The sequence below is a fragment of the Tripterygium wilfordii genome, chromosome 20, assembly GCF_013401445.1.
Source record: "Tripterygium wilfordii isolate XIE 37 chromosome 20, ASM1340144v1, whole genome shotgun sequence".
Lineage (NCBI taxonomy): Eukaryota > Viridiplantae > Streptophyta > Magnoliopsida > Celastrales > Celastraceae > Tripterygium > Tripterygium wilfordii.
Window position 1 is genome coordinate 332,148 of NC_052251.1, and position 15,451 is coordinate 347,598.

The following is a 15,451-nucleotide window of genomic DNA, read 5'->3' on the forward strand; positions in this document are numbered from 1 at the left end:
GACTATAATTTCAGGCTATTTATGCAATCACACCAAATTTTGTAGGTGTAATTACATAATTCAAATCGTAGGGACTTTTACGGCCATGCGTTGGATTTTGGTTCAATTTATTAAGATGAAAATTTTCCGTATACGTGTGTTTGACTATCTGAATTTAGACTCATATTGAATATCAAAATGATAAATTTGTATGATGTCGTTTTTCGTTAAAAAAGGTAATTACTTGAGATATTTAGATACATTTTCGATCATAACTTAGAAGTGTTTACGCAATCAAGTTCAACTTTAGAGCCTTAGAGGTGTGTAATTTTATATTTTTTTTTTGCTTTTCCCTAATTAGAAAGAGAAAAGCCATTTTTGCTACAATCTTGTATTAGTTTCCTATTGCATTGCAGTCTGTTCCTCCTTTCTTTGTTTTAAAGTTTAATAATTTGCATGGCTATTATTTAAAAAAAATAAATCAAAAGTGACTCTCAAGTCTCAACAAAAGAATAAAAAATAAAGTAGAAAAAAAAGAAGAAAATTCGGGGATTTTATTGCAGTTGAAAGTTGAAACCCACAAGAGTTAACAACCTCCACATAGAGTGCGTTTAACTATCTTTCTGGATTGTGGTCCCTTCTGTACGAGTTCTTGGGTGTGAATCTTAACCCCATATGGAAAAGAAAATTGTGCCAATTGATCTTATATAAACTTATATATAACCGCCCTTCCAATGGCCTTGCAGCTGTCCCTAATCTGATCACATTTGTTTAATCTTTGACTTGAACTTCTATATTTTTTTTGGTGTCAAACCCATGTTTGCTTTACTGGGTTGTTACATGTCTCTGCCAAGTGGGTGTGGTCCTATGACATCTGCAAATCTTTGGCTTTGATGGTAAGGTCAGCTTTCAATGCATTTTAGTTAATCAGCAGCTATATCTTTGCATTTTTATAATCATGGTTGCTGGTCTTAATCAGTGTTAATAATCCGTGGCTTATTAATCATTATTTAGCAGTACCTTTTGTCTTTAGATTTGCGGTGGGTATTGATTTGTAATTGTTGGGTTACTTTCATTAGGGTTTTGAAGCGAATCCTACTCAGAATGCCATTGGTTTTTTTAACTATGTAATTGTCTTCTGGGTTCACTGTAATCTTGGCAGTTTTGGCATTTTGCAATTGAATTGTTCATTTTTGTTGAGTTTGGATGAGAATGTGTTGTAGGTTTTGTTGTCATGAAAATGACTTTTTTGATTTTATGGAAAATTCAATAATATCAGGATAGTCCGTCTCTGCTATGAGAAGATTGTGACGTTGAAGGAGGACCATTGAGTAATTCTTTTTCTTTTTCTGCAAGTTGGGGTTGTGGGTGTTCCTCTGCCCTTTCTATTTGGACATATTATAAAATTTCCTTTAGTTTGGCATCACATGGGCCGACCTTTGGATCTTTCTTTTATTATAAAGGTCTGTTAGTCTTCTATTTGAACATTCCGTATTTAAGAAATATGTGGTGGAAATTTGATACTAGCACCTGCTTCCATATTTAAGGTATTGTGCTTTGAAATTCCAGTATTTAAGGGCTTGTTGTTTGTGGGAATTCCGCTTATGAATAATTGGTATTGAAACAATGAGAACAAGAAGAGGGAAACGCGCTGAGGTATGTTTCAGTGCTTCTTGATGCTTGAATCTGATTCTGGCGAAGTAGGTGTTGTTATATACCTTATTTGTTTGGATGATGTGAATGGGTGCAGGCATTTTGGCCTTCAATTGTGATGAAGAAATGGTTGAATATAAAACCCAAGGTTAATGATTTTAGTGAAGATGAGATTGACCCGGAAACTGAAAGCGAAGATGATGGTAAGACACTAGCATGCTTTAGTAATAATGTTTTTCTTAAAACTTTGGTTGCCTGATGATGTTCTTTGGACTTTTATCCAGCTTGCTCTCTTAAAGATGCAAGAGTGCATATGGGCGAGGATCATGGCCATAAGATACAGGGGAACCGTGCTGCATACCGAGCTCAAAATTCAGGCAATACTTGTTCTCTTTATTTGTGGTCTAGCTTTGTTAACATGAATTGCTCTTCATATATGTTTACATCTTTGCTATCACTATATCCTGGTTTCTTTTTTAAACCCAATTCGTTTAGGAATGGTTGTTAAATTAACGAAGTTCTCCGCAAGTTCATCTAGGTTGTAATCCTACTACTCTATTTTATGATGGCTATTGCTGGGTATACAATTTTTTTGCTCGTAGAAGGCAGCATGATTCATTGTTTGCCTGTCTTTTATGCTATAATCAGTATTGGCCATTGGATCTTAAGTTTCTGTGACACTAGGTACGGGGAAAAAGAGAGACTAAAACGTGAAAGTTCATATTATATTTATCTCCTCATAATCTTAAGAGACACAAAGGAGCCTGAGAATATTTAATCCTTTTATGCATTCTCAATACTAATCATTTTATGTTTTTGATATTCCTCATTGTACAGATAGTAAAGGCTATCAGGTGAAACACAGGAGAGGAAAATCAGAAACTCTGCGTGCCCAGTACATAAATACTAAGGATGTGAGGTTCAGATTCATTCTGCTTGTGCTGTTTGGCTAGACTGATTATATTATTGCTTGGGTCCTGACTGAAATTCTTCTAGCCCTTGGTTATCTGTAGAGTAACAATAGGCACTTGGAATGTTGCTGGAGTGCTTCCACATGAAGATCTTGAGATTGATGATTGGCTTTGTACAGAAGAACCATCTGATATGTACATCATTGGGTGAGTACATCCCCTTGGTTTTGGAGGATTTTGTAGTATCTCTTTCTCTGTCTACAATCATCGTTTTTGGCTCAGTGACTAATCAAATTATTGGACTACTGATAAGGTTTATTGTTTGTAAAACTGATCTTAAGATGGTGTTTACATATGCTTTTTACAGGTTTCAAGAGGTTGTTCCTTTGAATGCTGGAAATGTACTTGGAGCGGAGGACAACAGGCCTATTCCGAAATGGGAGGCAATTATCCGACGAACTCTCAACAAATCTTTAGCACCTGAAAGCAAACACAAATGTTACAGTGCCCCACCCTCTCCCGTGTTGAGGACTTCCTCTGTTGCTGATGCACTTGCAGATGAGGTTGATCCTCTGTCATTAGAAATTCTGACTGAGAACTATATGGAAACTGCGTATGGTGGTGATTCAGTGACACAAGAATTAAACAAAGCAGTTGGTATGGGAGAAAATTTTCTCTTGAAGAAAATGTTTGGAATTGAACGTGATAGCAGATTAGACTGGCCTGAACTACCATTAGATGCAAACCCTACAGTTACCTCTTCGAGTTTCAAAATGCGGAGAGTATTAAGTAGTGATGCAAGAATGGGCCTGAGTTGGGCAGACAATTGTCTAATATTTAGCCCCCAAAATGTTGCATTGAATGCCAGTCGATTGAAAAGATCACATCATAGCTCTGGAGACCTGCGTTCAATTTGCACGGAGTATCAAGAGAGGCCTGAAGTCCTCGATTCTCAGCCTGAAGTTCTCGATTCTCTATCTGACGTGTCTGATGGTTTATCTGAAGGGGAGGATGATCATTTTGAAATTCCAAAGGAACAATATGATGATGAAGATGTTAGAACTAGGGTGAAGTCACGTCCTAAATATGTGCGAATTGTTAGCAAGCAGATGGTAGGAATATACTTATCAATTTGGGTGCGCAAAAGGTTAAGGAGACATATAAACAATGTGAAAGTCTCTCCAGTAGGAGTTGGTCTCATGGGCTACATGGGAAACAAGGTACTGCCTGTTCTTTGATGCCGGAGTTAAAGAGCCTACTTAGCAAAGAAATTGCATATCAAAGCAACCTTAAAAGGGGAAAAGGAAAAGTGATTAGTTACAGCTTGGAGATAGCAATAACTGTAGTGGTAATAGGATCATACCATATCCATATACTGATACGAATTAGAATCATACCATATGCATATACTGATACGTATTAGAATTTGCTTTCGTCTACATTATAGGATATCTAAAGTAGAAGTTTGCTAATGCAGGGATCTGTTTCTGTTAGCATGACTCTTTTCCAGTCAAGGTTGTGCTTTGTCTGTTCACATCTGACCTCTGGTCAGAAGGATGGGGCCGAACAGAGGCGTAACGCTGATGTATTTGAAATAATAAGACGTACCTTTTTCTCATCTATAATTGATGCAGAACAAGCGCAGACGATCCCATCTCATGAGTGAGCATTATTTTGAACTTAAATTTCTGTCCACCGACTCACCGACTGCTGATTTTTTTTCCCTCTAGTTTTTACGTTTGTGACCCTTTTAAGTACAAATTTTAGAAAATCCTATTAAATATTCTGTTAATGTGGTGTCTGATCATGGATGTTTGTGTAAACAGTCAGATATTCTGGTTTGGAGATTTGAATTATCGTCTCAATAGGTTGGACGCAGAAATTAGGAAGCTTGTTGCTCTGAAACAGTGGGATGAACTGATTAGCAATGACCAGGTGAGAATAAGAAAACTAAATATATTCTTGGCTTCACAAAAATGTAAACTTGCATGGATGAAATTTCATGGTGGCTGAGATTAAGTATATGATTCTTACAGTTTCTTGGTTGGATCTTTCTGCTTATCATGCTTCTTTTGCCTTCATTTTTTTTCGCTTTACTAGTGAATGGTGGTCTCTATCTCTCTTTTGTTTTGTAATTTTTCTATCACAAAATGGAATTACGCTTATCTTTTGATGAAATTAGTGTTAAGATATCACAACCTTATGTGGCAGTTAAGCAAAGAACTTCGGAGTGGGCGTGCATTTGATGGATGGAAAGAGGGGGTGATAGACTTTCCTCCCACTTACAAGTATGAGATAAACTCTGATAGATATGTTGGCGAAAACCCAAAGGAAGGAGAGAAGAAGAGATCTCCAGCGTGGTAAGTATTCTGTCGGAGCCACCCACACAAAGTCCCACATTAGAAAAAAAAATGAGAGTGATATGCTTTATAAGCGAATGGATTGGAACCCAACTCACGAGCTTAAGCTTTTGCGTAAGATGGGCCTCCAATCCATTTGTGAACCATTTGATGTATTGGCAAACATATGAAATCTGGTTTTGAAGAAAGACGGTAGTATGGAGAAATGTTAAATGCTAAGTTATGTAGTTAATCATTTGCAGGTGCGATCGAATACTCTGGTTAGGGAAAGGAATAAAACAACATTCATACAAGCGCACAGAAATAAGGCTCTCGGATCACCGCCCTGTTAGCTCCATATTCACGGTTGAAGTTGAAGTCTTAGATAATCGGAAGTTGCAAAAGGCACTAAATGTCAACAGCGCAGCTGTACATCCTGAGATTTTCCTTGACGAACGTGGGGACATATAACCTTGAGCAAACACCAGGTAATTGAACTAAAACTTATTTGCTATAAAATTCCTTTGGAAACAAGAAATCATGTTCTCTTCACATTTGCTTCTTTTTTTCATTGGAAGTTCGACAAATTCACAAGTTTAGTTTGTAATGCTTTAAAGTTTTTCTCAAAAACAAATTTGAGTATCAGATATTCTTAGTTTGAAGGTTTCTGCATACCTCTAACAGAATGGGATTTTCTCTCAACAGGTCATTTTAACAAAGTTGAATGATTGGTGTCTTTTTATGACAGACTGGTAAGACAATGCTGCACTTTTCTACTCCAGTAATGACCATAGTCAGCATGCAAGGGAATGTGTAGTGCTGGTTTTCCAAGAGAAATGCGGGACGTGAAGTTGTTTGTGTTAGCGTTTGAGTCCATATATACGAAAACAAAATCTAACCCAGAAATTGTTTATGTTGGTGGGATTGATGTACAGAGAGAGCTCAATATGAACCTTGAACAAATAGTGACTGACCTCCATGGTTGAGTAACTTGAGTTTTGTTCTTTGGTTTCCTTGTCTTGCAAGTCTATGTTAAACATTGTTCCTGTCTAGGATCTTTTCTTCTTGTCCTCTCTTCGGATTTTGTAGTCATTCTATACTTTGTAAGAAACTAATTAAAAAAAAAGGGTATTCTTTCTTTAGACTCCTCTCTCTCTGTCTGTCTAGTTGGAACTTGATTAACTTCATAAACAGTCTGAAGGTTGGCTAGAAATTCCATTAAAGCTGATAAGCTCATTCTATTTATGATTCATTTGAACAACAGGATTATAAGAATTTCAATTGAGAAGCTCGAGGAGATAGTATTCTTGATTTCATCAGCTTTGATTTTGCAGGACAGTGAAACTTTAGGAAACAATGTTGTAAATTCTAGTTCATGAGTATTTCAAAGATCAGTGTCCCTTAGCAGAAGAGATTGTTGCTCTTGAAATAGAGATTGCAGTGCATAAAGATCCTCTAATGTCTGCTTCTCTTCTTCCAATGCATTTCCATCATTATTTGCTTTAATCCTCAACAAGGTCTTCACATACAAGACTCGGTTGCTTTGTCAGGTGCAAATCTAAACACATTCAAGTTTTTTCCTACATTAGAAATGAGAAAGTATAAACAGGTAGCCACACAATGGGCAAGGACCCCTGCTAGATTCGACAATCACCATTTCATTAATCTTCTTTAGGCAAGGGTTGCTTGGATCAGACGGTAGAATATGGTGAATCAACATACAAGCACTCCACCACCCACCGAAGGTATTTCGGCAGTATGTGGAAAATGTGTATTAACATATGTTTTAAAAACTGGATTTCAAATTGTATCGGTTAGACCATCGACAACTGGTTTAACCGGCCAACCGATATGATTTAATTAATTAAAAACTTTGATAATTCATAATAAATAATAAAAAAAAAAAACCTGAAAATCACAATGCTTCCCCTAACTTGGAAATTTTCATTAGAAAATTTTACCAAACCCAAAATTAAATTCTAACTTGATGAATGTTTATACCACTATATTACAATGCCTTTATGTGGTACACTTCTTGTTACCAAAAAACATCATATCATAATGATATAAACATTCAAGAAATAGTTGTAACTATTCATCAGTAAACTACATTCATCCAGCCACGAAATTTCCTGACCTTTGGCTCTCTCAACAACAAAACAGATACATAATTACCTTAAAAAGGTTCGGCATCAGTTCTCCAAGGTGATAAGCATCAACTAAATTTCAGTCGCAAATTACCCATAAAATAAAATGAGATTCATCATTTGCCGAACAAACAGAGATTCACATAACAATAATTTAAAAGCAAGAGACCCCTTCCAACCTCACTTGAAACAATTATATTTATTCTTCAGCAATTGGAGAAAAACAATTTGACAGAGCACAAACTTTAATGCAACTTGTAAGAGAGAACCACAACCAAAAATACCAAAAGTAATCTTCATAATAGACAATTAGTACCATAAATGTAACCTTAACTTCATAAATATCTTTATCACCATGCTATGATAAATTATCATTCATGGTGATAAAGACATTCAAAAAGATAGGTTAAACTAATCCACCAGATAACACAAATTTCATCAAACAAATGAACGAAAAATTTACTATAAAACTAGGCATCAGTTCTCCAAGGTGATACGCATCAATAGAAATTCAGACGCAAATTACCCATCAAGTATAATGAGATTCATCACTTGCCCAACAAACAGATCTACACATACAACATCTCAGAATCAAGAAACCAACTTCACTAAGCTCAACATAAACACATTATCTATCAGTAAGAACAACAACAAAAAAAACACTTTTTAAACACAAATCTGTAGACTTTTATGATGGAAGGAATTGGTAATTGGCGATCAGAACCTGTCGGGATTCATAATAACATCACACTGTTAATAGTCAGTGGATTGACAGACATGAATTTCTATCATCACCTCGCTTTATCCTCCTCCCATCCACAATACCCAATCAATAAAAACCATACCATGCAAAAGAAAACGGAGAGAAAACAAATGCAGATGAGAAACGAAATCAAGTAGTCCATGTAAACAGAGATGTGTCACCCTCACAGAAACACAGTGTCTGCGGTACACAATTGCTGTTCATCACGGTCATGACTCTGCAATATATTGAATAGCAGATCCAACAAGACATCGGCAAAGCACAATCACAGACAAACAAGCTCATTAATATCAATACACTCCTGAAAAGAGAGACAAACGATGTATATAGGGTTCCAACTGATAGAAGCAGCCTATTTATAGATAAAACGAGTGGGGGCTGCGTCACAAACGCAAACCCTAATTCAACTGAAGCGGAGACACACTCAATTAGTTTGGCCATTGAACCACAAACCTCTTGGCCCATATTCCCAATTGGCTGATCCCAAAATTTCATAGGCCTCAAAACGATTGGGCTGATATGACAGTCAAATGGGCCGTTACAGAGTATTTGAGGCCCCCTAATGTTGTGTTTTTTGTTTCCTTAACCATATACACAAACACACATACTTCTCTTATGCGGACATTCATAACTTTTGTTAATTTATATTGCAATTAATAATTAACGGGAGAGAAAATGGAAGTGAAAAGACTAAAACGGGTTACAAACCTGATATATAGGTCTTTTTTAATCTCAACCATTGGTCAATTCCAATGGCTAAGATTAAAATATGTAAAATCAACAAAAGTTACGAGTATCCACACTAGTTATTAAGCTTTACTTATGAAAATTCTCCAAAAATTGATGATGCTAGTTGCCCATATGTTCAGACTTTCAGAGAAAAGTTTTCTAAAGCTTGATAAGCATAGATAATCTCCAAGGAACATGGTTGATTATTTTAGAAGTCAAGACACAAGGATGAATTCCCCCAACTTCAACTTCATTAGCAAAGTAGAGAAAGTTCATATTATGATTACAACAGTATTATCTTAGATAGAAGCAGTCCTCATGTGAGTATACGGTCAAGCAAGCATCAGTAACTGAACAAGACAATTGAGGTTGCATTTTAGGATTGTCCATGGTCGGTTTCGATTGTCTTTTTTTCTTCCCGATTTTTTGACATAAAAAAAAAACCAACCAATCGATCAGTTATTGACGGTTTGATAGATTTTTCGGAATTTCAATTGATTTTTTAGTTGATCCTCACTAACATATCTTTGACGATAACCCACCAATCAATTCGAAGTTTGAACTGTCAGTTAGAGGTAGAACAATAGAAACAAAATGGGTTTACTACTAAAACAGAAACAATTGAAAGGGAGAACAATAGAACAAGTAATTATCTACTAAAATTTCTCTTTCCCTCTTCTTTCTCTTTAAACTAATGAACCAAAGTAATGAATTCCAACGAGTTCTCCTTATGAATTCATATAGTAAAATCCCAGAAGTGTTGGGCTGTAGGCTGTCAAGATAATGATGAAATAATGGACTCAATTAAAACAAAAACTAAGGCCTACTCCGAATCCCCTTCTCCGCTTGAGGAGCAACCAAAGGGTGCCCATGAATCAATTATGAGGAATAAATTCGAATGGAATTTCACTGAAAAATGCTGCTGACAGAACAGTCGTCATGAACGCGCCATATGGTCTCTCCCAAAAGGTTTGCTACTGAAAGAACAGTCAACTGGGGAAAGTAATTCTTCTCCGCTACTGGGATTGTGTTCGTAATTATCACTTCTTGAAACAGGCCACTTGATAGCCTTTCAATTGCTGGAGGGCTGTTCAGACATGGAAACAACAGAGAGGATATCAATGACGAAATTTTTTTCCATAACTTGTCGAAGCTGATGCCTGCTCTACTATGCCAGGCAACAGACGTGCTCAGCAAAAGTGCCTAGTTTGAATGAATGTGTAATAATACTACAACTAAAACATGAGTAGGTTGACTAGAATTCTAGATAATGTAGTCATGACCAAATCAAACAGTTTCAGTGAAGCGTCGAAAGAACTCAATGCAAATTCAAGACAGCATAGGGTATAAAGCTGATTGCAACCCAAGAATCACAATGAATGAATGGTGGCTCGTGTGAATAGGTTTTCCCTCGTCACAAAAACATAGGCAAAAGGGAAGATTCATCACCTGAAAACAGCATGGGTGCAGCATGCATACACTTCCCTGGCCCTTTCTTTATGTAAAAGTTCTGCTCCTTTTGCGATAGTCCCTACAGTGCACAACCATCAAAGTTTGCACATTTAGTTTAGCTTAGAACAAACCGGACATTACAAAACGGATTTTTAAAGTACTAAAGAGAACTCTGCCAATCATCTCTCAAATATCTTCCTTTTTTTTTTAGTCAAACACCATGTACGAATATTGAAGTTCCAGAATATCAAAATTAATGGATGAACGAAAATATAACAATGGGAAAGAACTTACATCAGTAATGCTTGGGAGAAAAAAGAGAATGAAGAAAATATAGAATAAAATAACTTAAAAGTGAGCATAATCATAACGAGAAACTTTGACAAGGGAAAAAAGGTTAGAACTGAAAGTTGTGCTGTCTAAAAGAAATTTTATTTGATCTCACCGGCAGTGTCGATCATGTCGTCCAGCATAACAGCAACCTTTCCTTTAACATCACCAATAAGGTTCATCACCTGCCAGATAAATGTTAGGATTACATTTGAGGGACTAACTAATGTAATCACTAAGAAAAGACAATTGATGCAAGTTTCTTTCTCCCAACATCAAACTCCGACGGTTATAGGTAAACAAGAACGTGCATCTAACAAGGTCATGGAAACATTGTGGTTGACTTATGGTACGAGAAACATTGGAAGCGAATAAATTAGCCAAGCACCACGCCTGCCAAATTAATCTGACTATCAAATCACGAGTATCACACAAGATATCACTGGGATAAGAAACATGCATTGACGAAGAAAAGATTTCTGAAAGTATTTAACAAAAATTGCGAACATCATCCAAAGCCTTTGTGCCACACATGAAACAGTGAAAATTCTAATGAGAATTGAATATCTCAATACAACATATGTCAAGTAATAGGGCAAAAAAAGAGCACTTAAGTGGGAAACTAAGAAAGAGAGGCTAGAGAAGCTGAACACTTGGGATGCAAGAAACTAAGAAGATAAATACAGGACTGTAAAGTATCATGAAAATGAGAGAACTCAAAAAGGACAGAGGTGAAGAACAAGAATTGAACTTTTAGAAACAACTATCGGTGAAGTGGGGAGGTTATCTTGCAAATATCATATACTCATAGCTAAAGAAAATCAAATCAACCTCATGCTTGAAATATAATAACACGAATTATTGATAGGAAAGCTCAAGGAAAGATGCGATTATTATTGATGCAGAATTTACCTCTGCGACATTATGACCATGTCGCCTTTTATCCACAATCGCCAAGGGTGCATCAGATAATTTTTTAGCAAAAGCACGTGCTCTTGCCACTCCACCAACATCAGGCGAAACTACCACCAAGTCATTGGAAGCAATGGACTTGCTGGCAAGATAATCAAGAATTACAGGCTACAGTACAGACATAAAGTGATAAAAACATCAGGGGATGTAAAATAAGAAATAGAAAAATCAAGACAATGGAATAATAACCTGAAGATATACATTTTGAATGAAATTACCTGACAATATACATGATCAACTGGAATATCGAAGTAACCCATTGACTGACCAGAATGAATATCACAAGCAAGAACACGGTTTGCACCTGCTTCTGTGATAAGGTTTGCAACAAGTTTGGCCGCAATTGACTCACGGCCTTGAGTCTGGAGACAAACAAAATCAAGAAAAAAATATTGGAGGCTAGTACATTATCCCGTACACAATACAACCCAGTTCAAATGATAGAGATTTAGCATAAGATGATAACGGATTGTTGTTAACTCACCACAAACATAATCCCTTAACATTGAACCACAAAAGAATGAAAAGCAAACATTCAGACCAGCATCAAAAAAGAACATGAAAAAGGGATTTCAAGTGTTTCATATAACATATGAGTAAGTATATTCCAATCAACACATTTACACCAGCCATCCGGGTTTTGTTTGAGCATACCCGCCTCTCATCCCCTAACATAATTAAATGCATCACACACATCATTATAACTCCCTCATTCAACTCATCACAAAAACTTAAACAGAAACCAGCCACAATTTATGGCAGCAGGAAACTTGCCTTTCTGTCTGCTCTTGCATATCCAAAATATGGAATCACAACAGTAATATTCTTTGCCGATGCTCTCCGACAAGCATCAACCATTACCAAAAGCTCCATAAGATTCTCGTTTGCTGGAGGGCAGGTAGGCTGCAACAAAAAAACATCACATCCCCTAACGCTTTCTTGCAGCTGAACATAGATTTCACCGTCAGCAAATCGCTTTATGTTTCTCTTTCCAAGTTCCAGACCCATGTACCAAGCAATTTCCTGGGGGTAAATGACAAAGTCAGGAATCAAACGGTTCCAGAACAATAAGAATGTTAATTCAGGAGAATACTACAATGAGGGAGCTTTCACGTTCTGACAACTACTGAGAATAAATGAACTCAGCCAAACCAAAATAACATTTAAATCAACAGCATGTAGCACTTCTATAGAACATGTAATCTCATCCCACTACAGTTGGTCTTAAATTCCTACATGACAATTATGAAATCGGTAGCAACATAATTACCTGAGAAAGAGCAGAGTTTGCCGTGCCAGTAAACAATTTCAGCCTCGTACTATTCGTTCTGTTAACTGTCTTTTCCATGCGTGCTGTCTCCAAGAACTTGGGAAAAGTTCGTTCATTAAGGATGGGAATACTTGGCTTCCCATTGCCAATATTCAATGGCTCTTGCATATCACATTTCTAGTACAATGAATAGTTGTATCAGTACACATACCACTACCAAGAAACAGCTTGACAACTGTTAAACTGCATATAATATTAAGAAAATATCATACAGAAATGGCAAGCCACAATAATAAAAACTGATGCTCATGCCTCATCTACAACAGCAACAATTGCTGTTTGGGAGAAAAAGCAGCTACCTGTGAATTTACAAGTGAAAATCTGAAGCTACCATATAAAGCATTGTTCTTTTCTCTTGCTGCACTTTTTTAATATAATATCTTAGAATCTATATTGTCTGTGGTGGTATCAGTACATAAAGCCACAAAACTTGCAATTACTACACACCATTTTTGCCATTATTTCCATATTCATAGCAGCTCCATAGATTTCTGTACTAAATCAGGGACCACAAAACAATCACATTAATTTTGTAACCAAAACCAGCAAGAGGCTGCTCCAGGGTTCTCCGGGCCTTAATGCAGTGCCACAATAGTGAAATCTGCGTCGGGTTTTCCCTCATCTCAAAAGATTTATAAGCATCATCTATATTTTTTAAAACCATCGGTAGTACAAAGCCAATCTCTACATAAACCCAACAACATTATCTCAAGATGAATTTAATTACTTTCGTCCTCAGGAAAATTTTCTGAAATTCGGTAAAAACAAACAGCAAAATCCTCGAAACAAACAACAGTACAGGGTAAAGAACAAAACTTTACTATTACATGCACGTGTGCAATACATAAACACAGACATTTAAGAAACTAATTACAGAGAATTAACAATAAATTGAAACTCAACCAATTTTTTGCCCATTTTTTCGCTTGTATCAAAAATTGGAATAAAGGCGAACTTCAAAGCCAAAATCAATCACCCAACGAATATTGTTTCTTACCACGCTATTTTGAGCGAAAGTTCGTGAGCGAGAGGCACCGGAAGCCAAGCCCTTGAAGCAGAGTGAGGAACGAGAGAAGAGCGACGAAGAAGACGACGACAGAAACGACGACGCCTGGTGCGCTTGCGAAGGAGAAGACAGAGCTACTGAAGCCATTTTCCCTCACAATTGAATGCACAGGGTTTGGTTGGTTATGGTGTCTGAGAGGGATTTGAGAGGCCGAGTTCTCTCTCTCTCTTTCTCTCCTCTTGCCTTTTAAACAACGGTGGAGGAGGTAGGTGCTGCTCTCCGTGCCGTTTCTTGCTTCTTTTTCCTTCGACGACAGTCGGTGGAAAAACACCACCATAAAACGTCGCCGTTTACCTGCTTTCTATGTTTCAGAATATGAATTTGGACCGTTAATGGAGAGATAGGTTTGGCGGATCCACTTGCCATACCTGTCGCAAGCTATAAGATTGCTGTATCAATCTGGACCGTTAATCCAGATAAGCTTACACAAATACACGAGGTAGATTGAATACTTGAAGTTTGCTATTGCTACGATGTCAATGTTTTTCTCTCCCAGGTATATCAAATCTGATATGGACGCAATAATTTCAGATATATCACGTGAGATTCATATTTTCACATATATCATGTGCGTCGTCTCTAAATTTAGAATAATAATGATTGAGACCCTCGAAACATAACTCACACCTAACCCCTAATTGATATGGAGTGTTGAATGTTATGTGAGTCCTACGTGTATATTTTACAATCAATAACTATTTCACCATGATAGTTTAGGCTCCATAAAATATTTTGTACCAAAATGATGTCGAAAGGCCTAATTTTGTTCAAAATTAGGCAAAAAGATGAAAAATTTATTTATGGACAGAGTTGCGACTCTGTAGCATTATTCAATTTGGAACAACCTAGAAAAAAAAAACACTGACATTCTTACCATTTTCGTTACAAGTAACCAAAATGGGACTAATTAGGCTTCTAGAATATGAGGTGTTAACTTGTGACGTTACACACTTTAGTAAGTAATTCGACCTTTCTACTAAAAGAAAAGTGTTCAAAATGGGAAGTTGGCGTTGGAGAATGAAGTGTGAATTTTTTTGATAACAACCCAACAAGTGATGTGATTGAGCCTTGATGGGTCCAACTAACTTTGTGCTACTTCTTTTATTTATTAAGTGGAGGGGGGCTTTCAAACTTTTCTGTGCAACAGAACTGAGGCCATTTACGTGCCAAATGGAGTTGCGAGAGTGGCTGACAATTTGTGGCAGAGCCTTTCCTATTAAAAAAAAACCTCCCCCACTTCGAACCCAACCCAGTACCAAGTTATCACCTACCTTAATTTATAAGTTGAGTATTCACTCTCCCATCACTCATGAGTTCGAAGTGGGGGACTTTGCCCTGCAATAAATTCATGAGGGAACTAGCGGACCATCACGTTGTCCAGAGTGAACAATACCTTTGTGGCAGAGCCTTGCCTCTACAGTAATCATCTCCTCACATGCTTGATAGTAGTTGATACTGCTACCGCATTCTTTCAGGTCTTATGCTTGAAAGAATGGAAGGCATAACATAGGCTGAGCAACAGTGACCTAATGGAACATGAACTTGACTAAACAAAAGAAAGAAACTAAAGAGGGAACAGTTTTGCCTCCCAGCTATCTTATCTACTATCCTCATGACAACAAGAATGTCTCGATTGAATCCAAACGGTTTAACAAGATGCATTGTGTCTTGGAGATGAAATAAATAAAGTTCAATACAAAGTGCTTGTGAAGAATGAACATGGCCATGCCAGAATGAGAACAACAATGGCAATACCATTCTCAGTGTCGCTTCTCATAGC

General features: G+C 36.9%; 2 protein-coding genes, 1 long non-coding RNA gene and 3 other non-coding genes across 17 annotated transcripts; 1 reads left to right on the forward strand and 5 right to left on the reverse strand.

The window, feature by feature from the left end:
• Positions 1-546: 546 nt before the first annotated feature.
• LOC119987015 (type I inositol polyphosphate 5-phosphatase 2-like) lies at positions 547-6,021 on the forward strand. Of its 12 annotated transcripts, none has more exons than XM_038831708.1 (12): positions 548-1,442; positions 1,527-1,635; positions 1,730-1,835; positions 1,917-2,009; positions 2,470-2,546; positions 2,629-2,750; positions 2,911-3,763; positions 4,021-4,205; positions 4,370-4,478; positions 4,755-4,903; positions 5,146-5,370; positions 5,588-6,021. In XM_038831708.1, exons 2-11 carry the CDS (start codon positions 1,606-1,608, stop codon positions 5,351-5,353), a joined length of 1,932 nt encoding a protein of 643 aa, XP_038687636.1. In that variant the 5' UTR covers positions 548-1,442; positions 1,527-1,605; the 3' UTR covers positions 5,354-5,370; positions 5,588-6,021. The 12 variants fall into 12 exon arrangements, with proteins under 12 accessions (XP_038687641.1, XP_038687636.1, XP_038687640.1 ...); XM_038831712.1 differs by having other exon boundaries at positions 1,549-1,635; XM_038831711.1 differs by having other exon boundaries at positions 548-880; positions 1,259-1,635.
• Positions 6,022-6,095: 74 nt separating this feature from the next.
• LOC119987016 lies at positions 6,096-8,183 on the reverse strand. Its single transcript, XR_005465351.1, has 2 exons — positions 6,537-8,183; positions 6,096-6,440 (listed from the first exon to the last, which is right to left on the reverse strand). It is a non-coding gene; the product is annotated as an uncharacterized LOC119987016 (long non-coding RNA).
• LOC119987602 lies at positions 7,067-7,158 on the reverse strand. Its single transcript, XR_005465490.1, has one exon. It is a non-coding gene; the product is annotated as a small nucleolar RNA Z101 (small nucleolar RNA).
• On the reverse strand, positions 7,499-7,590 carry LOC119987603. The gene has a single exon (XR_005465491.1). It is a non-coding gene; the product is annotated as a small nucleolar RNA Z101 (small nucleolar RNA).
• On the reverse strand, positions 7,743-7,829 carry LOC119987605. Its single transcript, XR_005465493.1, has one exon. It is a non-coding gene; the product is annotated as a small nucleolar RNA snoR14 (small nucleolar RNA).
• A 959-nt stretch (positions 8,184-9,142) lies between the features above and the next one.
• Positions 9,143-14,025, reverse strand: LOC119986633 (ribose-phosphate pyrophosphokinase 1-like). The gene is made up of 8 exons (XM_038831274.1): positions 13,603-14,025; positions 12,546-12,722; positions 12,050-12,298; positions 11,494-11,637; positions 11,216-11,383; positions 10,419-10,488; positions 9,971-10,052; positions 9,143-9,608 (listed from the first exon to the last, which is right to left on the reverse strand). Exons 1-8 carry the CDS (start codon positions 13,756-13,758, stop codon positions 9,428-9,430), a joined length of 1,227 nt encoding a protein of 408 aa, XP_038687202.1. The 5' UTR covers positions 13,759-14,025; the 3' UTR covers positions 9,143-9,427.
• Between the last annotated feature and the right edge of the window lie 1,426 nt (positions 14,026-15,451).